The sequence below is a fragment of the Prionailurus bengalensis genome, chromosome D4 (genome assembly GCF_016509475.1).
Source record: "Prionailurus bengalensis isolate Pbe53 chromosome D4, Fcat_Pben_1.1_paternal_pri, whole genome shotgun sequence".
NCBI classification, from domain to species: domain Eukaryota; kingdom Metazoa; phylum Chordata; class Mammalia; order Carnivora; family Felidae; genus Prionailurus; species Prionailurus bengalensis.
In genome coordinates, this window is record NC_057359.1 from 40,887,624 (window position 1) to 40,903,768 (window position 16,145).

At 35.5% G+C, this 16,145-nt stretch overlaps 1 protein-coding gene across 1 annotated transcript in view; it reads left to right on the top strand.

Moving 5' to 3' along the window:
* CCDC171 (coiled-coil domain containing 171) overlaps positions 1–16,145 on the top strand; it is a 315,466-nt gene that overhangs the window by 212,164 nt on the left and 87,157 nt on the right. The window contains 1 exon segment of the mRNA XM_043566993.1: positions 914–968. Coding sequence (XP_043422928.1) covers positions 914–968 — 55 coding nt within the window.

Sequence of the window (16,145 nt, forward strand, 5' to 3'; positions counted from 1 at the left end):
CTAGGTTTGAATACCCACCAGTAGTTCTTTGGAAAATTATAAAGCTCTGTAATGTCTGTGATCTGTGACCATGATCACATGTCCTTGTAACACAAAAGAAAGTTAATTTGAAATTTGGAGAGCTCATACATTTTCAATTTATAATTTACCGTTAAATTTTGTCTTCAGCATTTTCATCCAAACTTTTAATTTAATTGTATTTATATTGACGTGTAGTTGGCATTCAATATTATATTCAGGTATACAACATAGTGATTCAACTTTTGTATACACTGTGAAGTCATCACCATGATAAAACTATCACTCACTAAAAATATTCTTCCAATATTGATTATATTCCCTATTCTGTACATCTAAACTTTTTATTTCATTATTAAGGCTACATTCAATCTACAGAGCTGTTAGAAGAAACTAGTAACTTTACATGTTTCTGGTCAAGGTCATAGAAGAGGGTTTTTGTGCAATTATTGTAACACAAAGAGCCTATGTAGAAAGGAAAATGTTATTTTGCATAATATGGCCATTCATGATATATCTCCACCACTATGATTTTTAAAATCTCCTTCATTAGAAATCAAAAGAATAAAAGTTTAGCCTTTCTAGCACATTTTAAACCGATAATGTAATCATGGTTTCTTTTCTCTTCCTTTTTTCACTCTTTTTTTTTTTTTTTTCCACTTTGAGGATATCCTTAAGAGTTTTTCCCCCCCTCTAATTTATGGCAGGCAATATAACTAAAGGTAAGGGTTAAATGTGGAAATATACCAGTGAATATGGTTGGATTTTGCACTTTTAGAAAGAGTGCAATAATAACCAACCCATGTTTTTCAATAACAGTGACTTATCCTACAATGTGTAACAGTTGTTGTAAGGCTTGGGTTTTACTAATACCTAATTTTAATTTATTTTCTAGAGACAAAGAATGTGTTGCCAATCATATGAGAACAGTAGAAAATATGCTTCATAAGGTAGTATAATTTTTCTTCAATATTGTTCAACTTGTGTTATGACATTGTTTTCCTAGTTATCAGTTTTATTAACCTCAAGATACTTTAATTAATTTTGTAACTGTCTTAGAAAATAAATTCACGAAAGGGTCCTCCCAAATGACTAACAACTTGTATTATACAATGCTGTATTGCATAACCTTCTTCAGAATTTACCTATGTCCTTGCTAAAACTATGGAAATAGTGGTTTCCCCAAACTGGTATAATTGCACTTGAGTTATTGGTGGTCTTTGCTGACTGAACCAGAGGTCATTATGATTCTTACATGTCTCATAATGATAAAATGTTTGACCACACTGTCTAACCTCTTACCGCTCTCAAACCTATCATCCTATGTATGTATACATAGAGGAGGCATAATGATATGTATCTGGTAGTACTTTTCAAGTTGTAATTTTCCTTCTTACAAAATGTGTTAAGTTAGCTTTTAATTGGTAATGATGAGTCGCGTTTAAGGATGTTATGATATTACTAAGAGCTTATATTAACTGTGTTTTTGGTTAACATTCCAGATTCAAAGATGTGTTCATTATTTCATTATTTAAACATTTTCATTAGAGAAATGTTATTTATGTTATTATTAATTATGTTATTATGTTATTAATGTTATTGTCTAATAGACAATTTCTTGGAAATATAACTATCTAGTACTTTTAAGACATATGGAATTCATGAATGAATCATATTTAGAATAATTCTTGGAATTAAATTTATTATATAATATAGTTCGGAAATCACTTAAAAATACCCCAAAACAAATCTTTTTAAGGAGATATTAAATAAACATTAGCAAACTAATACTTAATACACTTTAACCTTGTGGAAAAAACTAGGCCTGTGTATTCTTTTAGATATTGAAAGTGATTAGCATTATTTCATATCACCCAAAGCACTTTCAAAAAAATCTAATATTCTGAATGCTATGTTTTAAAGTAGTATTGTTTGAAACTGTGATTTGTCCCTCTCCCCATTTAAAAAAGTTTAGTTTAGACATAGTTACATCAAATCCATATATGCTAGAAATCTGAAATTTGATTTGTAGGAAAAAAAGACATCTTTGGTTAGATTTTTTTTTTGTACTTGGTGGAATCTTTGAAAGGAGAAATCGGTCATGTCATACGTATAGCATAACTTTTTATATAGTTGATGTTGCCTTGAATTGTTTGTTCATTTTCCCAGCTAGAGGAAAACAAATGTTGGGTGGCATCTACAGTGAGGAGTGGACTTTGACATCAGAGAAAAACCATCATCAGTATGGAACATAAATGTCGTACCTTATCCTTTCATTGTGAGAGTGGCAAAATACATATTTTAACTACGATCAAGACTGCAATAGGACAATTATAATCATACAGTTCTTCAGTTGCAGTTCATCTTTTGGGTTTTGTGTGTCATATGGAAAGAAAGATATCTGTAGAATTGGCCTAGAACTGCTGTAGATTTATTTTTGGTTTATAGCTTTTTTCCCCTTCAGATTTAGTTAATTATTTTAATTGATGTCTCTGGAAATTTCTATTTACATAGTGGTTTTTAAATTAGCAATTACTTTTCAAGCTTGAAGTAAAAATGTAGGGAAGGCTAATTGATGGTTGGGCTAATTCTCTGTTCTATGAAGTTCAGGTGTGAATGAAAGGATGCTACAGAAGTGGCCCAGAGAATCGCTCATGCCAGCCCACTGGTGTTGCCTGCTGTCCTCATGCCAGCTTTTGCAAGTTTATTTTTGTGGCCCCTTCGGACTGTCCAGAGGCGTTTTGCCACCTTGGAGAAGCTGGGAGTGGTACAAAAGGAGGGTCTGGGCTCTTTCACGGTTAAAATGGTTGTGGTTACATCCAAACTCTTCAGAGTAGTTTACTGTACATAGCCAAAATAGTGTAGCTATTTATATTTCTCTTTTTTTAACGTTTATTTATTTTTGAGAGAGAGAGAGAGTACACATAAGCAGGTGAGGGGCAGAGAGAGAGGGAGACAGAGGATCTGAAGCAGGCTCTGCGCAGCACAGAGCCCCATGTGGGGCTCAAACGGATGAACCGTGAAATCATGACCTGAACCAAAATCAAGAGTCCGATGCTCAACTGATTGAGCCACCCAGGTGCCCCTATATTTGTTATTTTTTAAACTTGATACATTACATTCAACTTTTCAAATCCCGAAACTGTATTATACAAAGCAGTTGAGTGGATATTAATTTTAAAATTCCATTTGGGACGGATACTAGTATTTAATAAGGAAGGCCAGTCATTTTCATTTAAAAGCATATACCTTATTTCAGAGAAACAGATGTTTTATTTTAATTTCATGTAAATATATGTATGCATGTATTGTGACTTTTTAAAGTAGGCCAGAAGTTAACTTTTTATTAAGAAACTTTTTGGGGGCTAATTTCCGGTTATTGGGTTAAGAAAAATAACAAAAGAAAACAAAATCACAACTTTCCATGAGGTGCATTTTTGATGCACACACTTCTCTATTTAGTTGAACTCTCAGATGTTTGGGAAAAAAACCAGAAGTATTGAATTAAAAAAAAGTAACCATTTTAAAATGTACAATTCTGTGGCTTCCAATGCATTTATAGTGTTGTGCAACTATCACAACTGTTTTCAGAATATTTTTATCACCTCAAAAAGAAATCCAGACAAATTAAGCAGTCACTCCTATACCTTGTTATTCCATTCCATAGGATGTCTTTTTACTTTCTTGATAGTGTCCTTTGATGAAAAAGTTTTTTATTTTTATTATTATTTAAAAATTATTTTTCAATGTTTATTTATTTTTGAGAGACAGGTCAGAGTGTGAGCGTGGGAGAGGCAGAGAGAGAGGGAGACACAGAATCCGAAGCAGGCTCCAGGCTCTGAGCTGTCAGCACAGAGCCCGATGTGGGGCTTGAACTCACGAACCATGAGATCATGACCTGAGCCGAAGTCAGACGCTTAACCGACTGAGCCACTCAGGCACCCCAAAAAAGTTTTTTAAATTTTGATGAAGTCCATTTTTTTTTCTTTTGCAGATCATGTTTTTGGATTCTTATCTGAGAATACATTCATTGTCATATCTAAGATCATGAAGATTTTTCCCTGTGTTTTCTCCAAAGAGTTTTATAGTGTTAAATTCTCTGGAGTTTAAACTACAAACTTTGGAGTTACACTTTCTATTTAACTCTTATATTTAGGCTTTGGTCCATGTTGAGTTAATTTTTGTACTGGTGTAATACAAAGACCAAACTTGAGTTATTCCTACAGCATTTGTTAAAAAGACTTTTAATTCTCCCATTCAATGATCTCAGTACCTGTGTTGAAAATCTATTGATTATAGATGTTTTCTTTTATTTCTGGACTCTCAATTCTGTTCCATTGATCTACCACACTGTTTTGATCACTGTGGCTTTGTAGTAAATTTTGAAATTAAGAAATGTGAGTCTTCCAACTTTGGGTTTTTCTTTCAGGATTTGTTTTGGCTTTTCAGGATTCCTTGTAATTACATATGAATTTTAGAATCAGCTTGTCCATTTCCGAAGAGGACAATTTGAATTTTGATAGTACTTCCTTCTTAACATTAAGTTTTGCAATCCATGACGTGGGATGCCTTTCCATTTATTTAGATCTTCTTTAATTATTTTCAACAGTGTTTTGTAGTTTTCAGTGTACAAGTTTTTCGCCTTCTTGCTTAAATTTAAGTATTTTATTCTTTATACTATTGTATTTTCTTAATTTATTGGTTCCTAATTATTAGCATTTAGAAATATGAGTGATTTTTATATGTTGCTTTTGTATCTTGCAACTTGGCTGAATTTTTTAGCTCTAATAATTTCTTTTGAGGGTTCTTCAGGATTTCTCTATATAAGATCATGTCATCTACAAATAAAGATATTTATTCTTTCTGGTTTGGATGCCTTGATTTTATTGTTTTTTGTTTATTTGTTGTTATTATTGTTATTTTTGTTTTTGCCTAATTTCCTGCTTAGGACTTTGAGTTCTAGCAGTGAGATGACAACAGATATCTTTGCATTCTTCCTAATCTTAGGGGGAAAGCTTTTGGACTTACACCATTAAGTATGATATTAGGAGCATGTCCTTTATCAGATTGAGGAAGTTCTTTTCTGTTCCTAGTTTTTTGAATTTTTCTTATAAAAGGTTGTTGGGTTTTGTCAAATGCTCTTTCTACATCAAATGTAATGATCTTTGTTTTCAACCTTCATTCTATTAATGTTGGGTACTACATAGATTGATTTATGTATGTTGAACCATGCTTGCATTCCTGTTATAAATATCACTTGGTTATCATGTGTAGTTGTTTGAATATGTTGCTAGATTTGGTTTGCCAGTATTTATTTTTGAAGATTTTTGCATCTGTGTTCATAAGGGATATTGGTCTATAGTTTTCTGGTGATATCTTTGTCTGGCTTTGGTATCAGAGTAATGCTGGCCTCATAGAATGAGTTAGGAAGTGTCCCTTCCCCTTCAATTTTTTTGGGGGAGAGTTTGAGAAGGATTGGTGTTAATTTTTTAAACATTTGGTAAAGTTTACCAATGAAACTATTTAGTCCTGGGATTTTTGTTATTGGAAGGTTTTTACTTACATATTCATTCTTTTTCCTTGGAATAGATGTATTCAGATTTTCTGCTTCTTTTTTAGTCTGTTTTGGTAGTTTATGTGTTTCCAGGAATTTGTTTCGTTCATCTAGGTTACCTCATTTGTTGACATTGTTCATTTTCTTAGTATTGTTTTTTATTTCTGTAAGGTCACTAGTAATGTCCTCACACTTATTCCTGATTATAGTAATTAATTAATCTTTTCTTCTTGGCAAGGCTAGTTAAAGTTTGTCGAAGTTGTTGACCTTGCCAAGGAATCAGATTTGGTTTTCTTGATGCGCTCTGTTATTTTTCTATTCTCTATTATCTCTACACCATTCTTTATTATTTCTTTCTTTGGTTTGGTTTGGACTTAGTTTGCTCTTCTCTTTCTATGTCCCTCAGGTAAAAGAGGTTATTGACTTGAGATCTTTCTTCTTTTTTAATGTAGGTATTTGCAACTAAAAATTTTTGTGTGAGCTCTGCTTTCACAGATTTCACTGAGATTCTGTTGTCAGGTGCATATATATCTGGAAATTGTTGTATCTACTTGGTGGATTGATTTTTTTTTTTGTTATCATAGATTTTTTTTTGTCTCTTGTAACATTTTTTGTCTTAAAGTGTGTTGTGTATGTTAGTATAGCTGTTCCAGCTCTCTTTTGGCTACTGTTTGCATGGAATATCTTTTTTCTATCCTTCTAATTTCTTTTTTTTAAGTTTATTTGTTTTGAGAGAGAGAGAGAGAGCATGCACATGCATGTGTGTGTATAGGAGGAACAGAGAGAGAAGGAGAGAGAGAATCCCAAGCAGGCTTCACAGTGTCAGCACAGAACCTGACGTGGAGCTTGATCTCACAAACTGAGATCATGACCTGAACTGAAGCCAAAAGTTGGATGCTCAACCACCTGAGCCACCCAAGCCACCCAGGCACCCATATCCTTCTACTTTCAATTTATCTGTGTCTTTGTATCTAAGATACCTCTTGTATACAACATATAATTAATCATTTAAAAAAATTTTTTTAATTTTTTATTTTATTTTTGAGAGAGACAGAGACAGAGCGGGAGGGGCAGAGAGAGAGGGAGACACAGAATCCGAAGCAGGCTCCAGGCTCCAAGCTTGTCAGCACAGAGCCTGACGCTCGAACTCACAAACCATGAGGTCATGACCTGAGCTGAAGTCACTTAACTGACTGAGCCACCCAGGCGCCCCTATAATTAATCTTTTTTTTTTTAACAGTCTGCCAATCTTTGACTTTTAATTGGAGAGTTTAATCAGCTTACATTTAATATGATTAGTGATATGGAAAGACTTCTGTCATTTTCCTTTTTTTTCTATATGTCTTATATCTATATTCCTCAATTTCTGTTTTAGTCCCCTCCCTTTTATTGTGTGATAGATAGATGTTTTGCAGTATAACATTTGTTTTCCTTCTCTCTTGTTTTGCTATATATTTTTAGTTATTTTCTTAGTGGTGGCCTTGGAGATTACAATTAATATCTTAATTCTTAGCAGTCTACTTTGAATTAATAACCTTAGTTTCAGTAGTATATAAAAACCTTGCCCCTATGTAGCTCCATCCTCCCCTTATGTTGTTAATGTCACAAATTACATCTTTATATATTGTGTGCCCATCAACATAGTTTATTATTATTGTTTTATGTAGTTGTCTTTTATTTTTTTTTGTTTTTTGGTTTTTTTTTTTTTTGAAATTTATTGACAAATTGGTTTCCATACAACACCCAGTGCTCATCCCAAAAGGTGCCCTCCTCAGTACCCATCACCCACCCTCTCCTCCCTCCCACCCCCCATCAACCCTCAGTTTGTTTTCAGTTTTTAACAGTCTCTTATGCTTTGGCTCTCTCCCATTCTAACCTCTTTTTTTTTTTTTTTCCTTCCCCTCCCCCATGGGTTCCTGTTCAGTTTCTCAGGATCCACATAAGAGTGAAACCATATGGTATCTGTCTTTCTCTGTATGGCTTATTTCACTTAGCATCACACTCTCCAGTTCCATCCACGTTGCTACAAAAGGCCATATTTCATTTTTTCTCATTGCCACGTAATATTCCATTGTGTATATAAACCACAATTTCTTTATCCATTCATCAGTTGATGGACATTTAGGCTCTTTCCATAATTTGGCTATTGTTGAGAGTGCTGCTATGAACATTGGGGTACAAGTGGCCCTATGCATCAGTGCTCCTGTATCCCTTGGATAAATTCCTAGCAGTGCTATTGCTGGGTCATAGGGTAGGTCTATTTTTAATTTTTTGAGGAACCTCCACACTGCTTTCCAGAGCGGCTGCACCAATTTGCATTCCCACCAACAGTGCAAGAGGGTTCCCGTTTCTCCACATCCTCTCCAGCATCTATAGTCTCCTGATTTGTTCATTTTGGCCACTCTGACTGGCGTGAAGTGATACCTGAGTGTGGTTTTGATTTGTATTTCCCTGATAAGGAGCGACGCTGAACATCTTTTCATGTGCCTGTTGGCCATCCGGATGTCTTCTTTAGAGAAGTGTCTATTCATGTTTTCTGCCCATTTCTTCACTGGGTTATTTGTTTTTCAGGTGTGGAGTTTGGTGAGCTCTTTATAGATTTTGGATACTAGCCCTTTGTCCGATATGTCATTTGCGAATATCTTTTCCCATTCCGTTGGTTGCCTTTTAGTTTTGTTGGTTGTTTCCTTTGCTGTGCAGAAACTTTTTATCTTCATAAGGTCCCAGTAATTCACTTTTGCTTTTAATTCCCTTGCCTTTGGGGATGTGTCGAGTAAGAGATTGCTACGGCTGAGGTCAGAGAGGTCTTTTCCTGCTTTCTCCTCTAAGGTTTTGATGGTTTCCTGTCTCACATTTAGGTCCTTTATCCATTTTGAGTTTATTTTTGTGAATGGTGTGAGAAAGTGGTCTAGTTTCAACCTTCTGCATGTTGCTGTCCAGTTCTCCCAGCACCATTTGTTAAAGAGGCTGTCTTTTTTCCATTGGATGTTCTTTCCTGCTTTGTCAAAGATGAGTTGGCCATACGTTTGTGGGTCTAGTTCTGGGGTTTCTATTCTATTCCATTGGTCTATGTGTCTGTTTTGGTGCCAATACCATGCTGTCTTGATGATGACAGCTTTGTAGTAGAGGCTAAAGTCTGGGATTGTGATGCCTCCTGCTTTGGTCTTCTTCTTCAAAATTCCTTTGGCTGTTCGGGGCCTTTGGTGGTTCCATATGAATTTTAGGATTGCTTGTTCTAGTTTCGAGAAGAATGCTGGTGCAATTTTGATTGGGATTGCATTGAATGTGTAGATAGCTTTGGGTAGTATTGACATTTTGACAATATTTATTTTTCCAATCCATGAGCAGGGAATGTCTTTCCATTTCTTTAAATCTTCTTCAATTTCCTTCATAAGCTTTCTATAGTTTTCAGCATACAGATCCTTTACATCTTTGGTTAGATTTATTCCTAGGTATTTTATGCTTCTTGGTGCAATTGTGAATGGGATCAGTTTCTTTATTTGTCTTTCTGTTGCTTCATTGTTAGTGTATAAGAATGCAACTGATTTCTGTATATTGATTTTGTATCCTGCAACTTTGCTGAATTCCTGTATCAGTTCTAGTAGACTTTTGGTGGAGTCTATCGGATTTTCCATGTATAATATCATGTCATCTGCAAAAAGCGAAAGCTTGACTTCATCTTTGCCAATTTTGATGCCTTTGATTTCCTTTTGTTGTCTGATTGCTGATGCTAGAACTTCCAGCACTATGTTAAACAGCAGCGGTGAGAGTGGGCATCCTTGTCGTGTTCCTGATCTCAGGGAAAAAGCTCTCAGTTTTTCCCCGTTGAGGATGATGTTAGCTGTGGGCTTTTCATAAATGGCTTTTATGATCCTTAAGTATGTTCCTTCTATCCCAACTTTCTCAAGGGTTTTTATTAAGAAAGGGTGCTGGATTTTGTCAAAGGCCTTTTCTGCATCGATTGACAGGATCATATGGTTCTTCTCTTTTTTTTTGTTAATGTGATGTATCACGTTGATTGATTTGCAAATGTTGAACCAGCCCTGCATCCCAGGAATGAATCCCACTTGATCATGGTGAATAATTCTTTTTATATGCTGTTGAATTCGATTTGCTAGTATCTTATTGAGAATTTTTGCATCCATATTCATCAGGGATATTGGCCTGTAGTTCTCTTTTTTTACTGGGTCTCTGTCTGGTTTAGGAATCAAAGTAATACTGGCTTCATAGAAAGAGTCTGGCAGTTTTCCTTCCCTTTCTATTTCTTGGAATAGCTTGAGAAGGATAGGTATTATCTCTGCTTTAAACGTCTGGTAGAACTCCCCTGGGAAGCCATCTGGTCCTGGACTCTTATTTGTTGGGAGATTTTTGATAACCGATTCAATTTCTTCACTGGTTATGGGTCTGTTCAAGCTTTCTATTTCCTCCTGATTGAGTTTTGGAAGAGTGTGGGTGTTCAGGAATTTGTCCATTTCTTCCAGGTTGTCCAATTTGTTGGCATATAAGTTTTCATAGTATTCCCTGATAATTGTTTGTATCTCTGAGGGATTGGTTGTAATAATTCCATTTTCATTCATGATTTTATCTATTTGGGTCATCTCCCTTTTCTTTTTGAGAAGCCTGGCTAGAGGTTTGTCAATTTTGTTTATTTTTTCAAAAAACCAACTCTTGGTTTCGTTGATCTGCTCTACAGTTTTTTTAGTTTCTATATTGTTTATTTCTGCTCTGATCTTTATTATTTCTCTTCTTCTGCTGGGCTTAGGCTGCCTTTGCTGTTCTGCTTCTAGTTCCTTTAGGTGTGCTGTTAGATTTTGTATTTGGGATTTTTCTTGTTTCTTGAGATAGGCCTGGATTGCAATGTATTTTCCTCTCAGGACTGCCTTCGCTGCGTCCCAAAGCGTTTGGATTGTTGTATTTTCATTTTCGTTTGTTTCCATATATTTTTTAATTTCTTCTCTAATTGTCTGGTTGACCCACTCATTCGTTAGTAGGGTGTTCTTTAACCTCCATGCTTTTGGAGGTTTTCCAGACTTTTTCCTGTGGTTGATTTCAAGCTTCATAGCATTGTGGTCTGAAAGTAAGCATGGTATAATTTCAATTCTTGTAAACTTATGAAGGGCTGTTTTGTGACCCAGTATATGATCTATCTTGGAGAATGTTCCATGTGCACTCGAGAAGAAAGTATATTCTGTTGCTTTGGGATGCAGAGTTCTAAATATATCTGTCAAGTCCATCTGATCCAATGTCTCATTCAGGGCCCTTGTTTCTTTATTGACCGTGTGTCTAGATGATCTATCCATTTCTGTAAGTGGTGTATTAAAGTCCCCTGCAATTACCACATTCTTATCAATAAGGTTGCTTGTGTTTATGAGTAATTGTTTTATATATTTGGGGGCTCCGGTATTCGGTGCATAGACATTTATAATTGTTAGCTCTTCCTGATGGATAGACCCTGTAACTATTATATAATGTCCTTCTTCATCTCTTGTTACAGCCTTTAATTTAAAGTCTAGTATGTCTGATATAAGTATGGCTACTCCAGCTTTCTTTTGGCTTCCAGTCACATGATAAATAGTTCTCCATCCCCTCACTCTCAGTCTAAAGGTGTCCTCAGGTCTAAAATGAGTCTCTTGTAGACAGCAAATAGATGGGTCTTGTTTTTTTATCCATTCTGATACCCTATGTCTTTTGGTTGGCGCATTTAATCCATTTACATTCAGTGTTATTATAGAAAGATACGGGTTTAGAGTCATTGTGATGTCTGTATGTTTTATGCTTGTAGTGATGTCTCTGGGACTTTGTCTCACAGGGTCCCCCTTAGGATCTCTTGTAGGGCTGGTTTAGTGGTGACAAATTCCTTCAGTTTTTGTTTGTTTGGGAAGACCTTTATCTCTCCTTCTATTCTAAATGACAGACTTGCTGGATAGAGGATTCTTGGCTGCATATTTTTTCTGTCTAGCACCCTGAAAATCTCGTGCCAATTCTTTCTGGCCTGCCAAGTTTCAAAAGAGAGATCAGTCACGAGTCTTATAGGTCTCCCTTTATATGTGAGGGCACGTTTACCCCTTGCTGCTTTCAGAATTTTCTCTTTTTCCTTGTATTTTGCCAGTTTCACTATGATATGTCGTGCAGAAGATCGATTCAAGTTACGTCTGAAGGGAGTTCTCTGTGCCTCTTGGATTTCAATGCCTTTTTCCTTCCCCAGTTCAGGGAAGTTCTCAGCTATTATTTCTTCAAGTACCCCTTCAGCCCCTTTCCCTCTCTCTTCCTCCTCTGGGATACCAATTATGCATATATTATTTCTTTTTAGTGTATCACTTAGTTCTCTAATTTTCCCCTCATACTCCTGGATTTTTTTATCTCTCTTTTTCTCAGCTTCCTCTTTTTCCATAACTTTATCTTCTAGTTCACCTATTCTCTCCTCTGCCTCTTCAAGCCGAGCTGTGGTGGTTTCCATCTTGTTATGCATTTCGTTTAAAGCGTTTTTCAGCTCCTCGTGACTGTTCCTTAGTCCCTTGATCTCTGTAGCAAGAGATTCTCTGCTGTCCTGTATATTGTTTTCAAGCCCAGCGATTAATTTTATGACTATTATTCTAAATTCACTTTCTGTTATGTTATTTAAGTCCTTTTTGATCAGCTGTAGTTGTCTTTTAAATAACATGGGAAAAAAAGAGGAGTTACAAATAAATAATACATTATTACTGACTTTTATATATACCCGTGCAATTTTTTGTATGAGTGTTCTTCATGTGGATTGGAATTACTGTCTGGTGTTTTTCATTTCAGGCTGAAGGACTCCCTTTAGGGTTTCTCCTAAGGCAGGTCTAGTGATGATGAACACCCTCAGTTTTTGTTTATCTTGGATAATTTCTCTTTCATTTTTAAAGAGTATTTTTGTTGATATAGAATTCTTGGTTGATAGTCCCCCCCCCCCCCCGCCACCCCATTAAACACTTTGAATGTGTCAACTCTGAAAATTCTATTTGGTTGCCTTTTATACTTTCTATCTCTGTGTTTGTATTTTCTATTTTGGAAGGCATTGTTCTTATAGTTTCCTTTGTTTTTTTGTACATGGTTTCCCTTAGCACTTTAAGCATATTTGAAATAATTGATTTAAAGTCATCGTGTGATAAATCCAATGTTGAGGCTTCCTCGGGGACAGTTCCCATTAGTTTCTGTTTTTATTGTGTATGGACTAGACTTTCTTATTTCGTCGAAAACTTCATAATTTCTTGTTGAAAAGTGGATATTTTGAATAGTGCAATGTGGCAACTCTGGAAATCAGATTCTCTTCCATCCCCGGTGTTAGTTGTTTCTGCTTACTGTGGTGGTTTTTGTTTGGTCAGTGACTTTACTGAACTAATTTTTTTAAGTTTGTATTCTTTTTTTTAGAAAATATTTATTATTGAAGCATAGTTTACAGACAATGTTATATCAGGTTCAGGCATGCAACATAGTGATTTGACAATTCTGTACGTTACTTAGTGTTCACCATGTTAAGTGGTCACCCTCTGTCACCATACAATATTATGACAATATTGTGTTCTGTGAGCTTTATTTTTCATCTCTGTGTAAAGTCTGTATTCTTCGTCAGGTAGGGCCACTGAAATCGCTGTTCTGTTAACTTCGTGCTCTGCTGGTGTATCAACAGAGATTTCCTTACATACTGAGATTCAGGGTTTTTTTTTTTTTTTTCTTTTTCTTGATTAAGCTTTTGTGTGGTTTCTATAAAGTTTCAGTTAGTTTCTAGAGTTCTTCAAAAGTTGATTCTGACAAATTTTGTCAGTGTATTCATTGTTTTTGTGTAGGAACTGGTTTTTGGAATTCCTTATTCCACCATTTTTGCTAACATCATTCCATAAAGTCATATACTTTTGTTTTCCTAATGACTTTACCAGTAGGTTTCTAATATTACTGATAACAAAGACTCTCAGGAATTGATTTCTTCTTTACATTAAGAGGCTCTCCAAACATGCTTAAGTATTTCTATTTTGAGAAAAAGAAAGTACAATAATTATATTTAAAGTAACGTTCAGGATAAGGTAATGAGTGGATGTACAGGATAATATCTGAATTATTTAGGGTTAGGTATGAGAAAAGTAAGTATTTATTGGGCGATAACCAAGTGCTTAACAGAGAGATGTCTTGGTTTATACTATAGCAGGGAGTAAAAGTAAGTAAATTTAGGTAAAATTGGAATGTAGAGAAGAATGAACTTTTTTTGGAGTCATTTTTTATTATTGTCAAGTTAGCAGAATGGCTGGATTCTTGAGACTTACAGAGATTGCTTGAATCCTATGAGTTCGGAACGATTAACTACAGTGTTTCCTGTATATGATTGCAGTAGCCTATGAACTTTAAAGGTACCTCTGAACATTTACTCAGAAGTATTAGCTGCCTTTTCAGTAAAATGTCTGAAAGATAAAACAGGAAGTCACAATCCAGAAGCCTCTGAAGGCTCTAGAAGACCTTGCATCTATAAGCCCTGTAAATTTATCGGGCTGAAATGACACTGAAACAATAACTAGGAAGCCACAGGAATTTTTGCTGATGTTCTTTTAGATTCCTTTCTATAGCAAAGTTACTTAAAACCTCTAATCCATCATAAAACACAATATTTAATGTGAATAGTTGAGTTCGACAAATGCTTTTTAAGTGTGTATTATATTCTGGAGCTGTACCAGTTTTGGGGGAAACAAACAATCAAAAATTATATACACACACATATATGCATATATACACATATACATATATGTATACATGTATGTATGTATATATACGTATGTGTATATGTACATATGTATGTATACATATATATGCACGTGTGTATATATACATATATATATGTATATATATATATATAGCTTAGTCCTTTCCCTCAAGGCAGAGACACAGATAATTGCAGTATACCATGGTAAACACGGATCCGTAAGATGCAGTTCGACATCCATTTAGATAGTTATTCATCTATGATGCATACCTAGAAAACTCACGGGTTGGCTGGAGGTTTCCTAGAAAAGAATGAATGCCCTGATGGGGCTGAAGTGTGAGGGAAGACAGGAAAGGCATTCCAGCAGAGAGAATAGCGTGTGCAGGTTCATGGTGGCATGAATAGCCAGACATCCTCCGTTCAGCAGTGAGTGCAAGGAGAATGCAAGAGATGAGTCCGAATGAGGCACTTGGAAGCCAGGTCTTAGCAGAACTCTTGTTTTGTTCATTGGTTTTTTTTTTTTTTTTTCCCCATCTAAGACCTTGGATCTTTATCATGGAGGCAGTGGGAGTAAACCAAGGTTTACGCTAGGGATGAATGTGGTCAGGTTTCTTATTGAATCTGGGTTCTGGAAGGCATATTTGCAGACTGGATATCGTAATGAAATGGTTTTAAGAGCCATGGGTCTAGGCTCAGTGAAAGCAGGAGAAGGTTTGGACCAGGGTAGTGAGGATGGGTGGTGTCAGAGAAAAGGATGTGAAACTTACTTAGTAAAATGACAAATGAAGATGAGAAGGCAACGGAGGATAACTCCCAGCATGGGCAGTGAGATTGACTGATGTTGGGAGTACAAAAAGAGGAGCAGGCTTTTTTTTTTTTTTTTTTTTTTTTTTGGTAAGGAGAAGAAGGGAGACAATGATGTGTTTTGTTTTGGAAATACTCAAGTTTAAGGTAATGTGGAGTGATCAGCAGGATATGTGAGTCTGGACCACAGGGAAAAAGTCAGGCTAAAGATAAAGGTTTGAGATTGATTAATGTAATACTCACTGGCAAAGAAAGAAGGCAGTGTAGCAATTGATAGGAGAAACAAGACATTATAGATAAATGGGAGGCTAGCAAATGCATTTTGAGAGATTAATTATGCCACGAGAGTTTGAAGTCCTTGAGGGATGGAACTCTGTCTCCTTAATTTTTATATGCTCAGCATCTATCACGGCGCCTGGTACCCAGTAGGCACTTAATGAATGTTTGTTGAATGAGTCAAATTTTACCATCACCCAGTCTCTAAATAAAACTAAAGCCATCTCTAGATTTCAATGGAAGTCTTGCTGATTTTCCTTTGTTTATTTGACTGCTAAAAATAGCATGTGTATTTATTTTGCCTAATCAAGTGCTAGAGGAGAAAGCCTAGATTTGATTATTATAAGAATGTCTCCAGGAAAGAGAGGTATGCTAGCAACAAATTTACAGGGTGTAAGTGTCCTGTTATAACCTGTTTCTAGCTGGTTTGACTCCTATGAAGTAGAAGGATGATTACTTCTTTTGTTAGAGTGGATTCTGGAATAGATTAGAGTCAAACAGAATCTGACAGGTGAAGACACTATCTTGCCAAATCTTTAAATATGATTTCATAATCTTATCTTAAAAATGGTTAACCCAAATAGTACATAGTTGTCTTTGATTTTTAGTTTTCAGTGAATTTGTAAGGAATATAAACACCACAGAACAGCTTTTAATTCATAAAGCCGATAGCATTTTAAAAGTTGAACTATGATTTCATGCCTCTAAAACCGCAATTTTTAGTGACTCGTTACTGACTCTCTGAATGTGACTTGTGATCTTTGAACTCCTCTTCATTCTTAG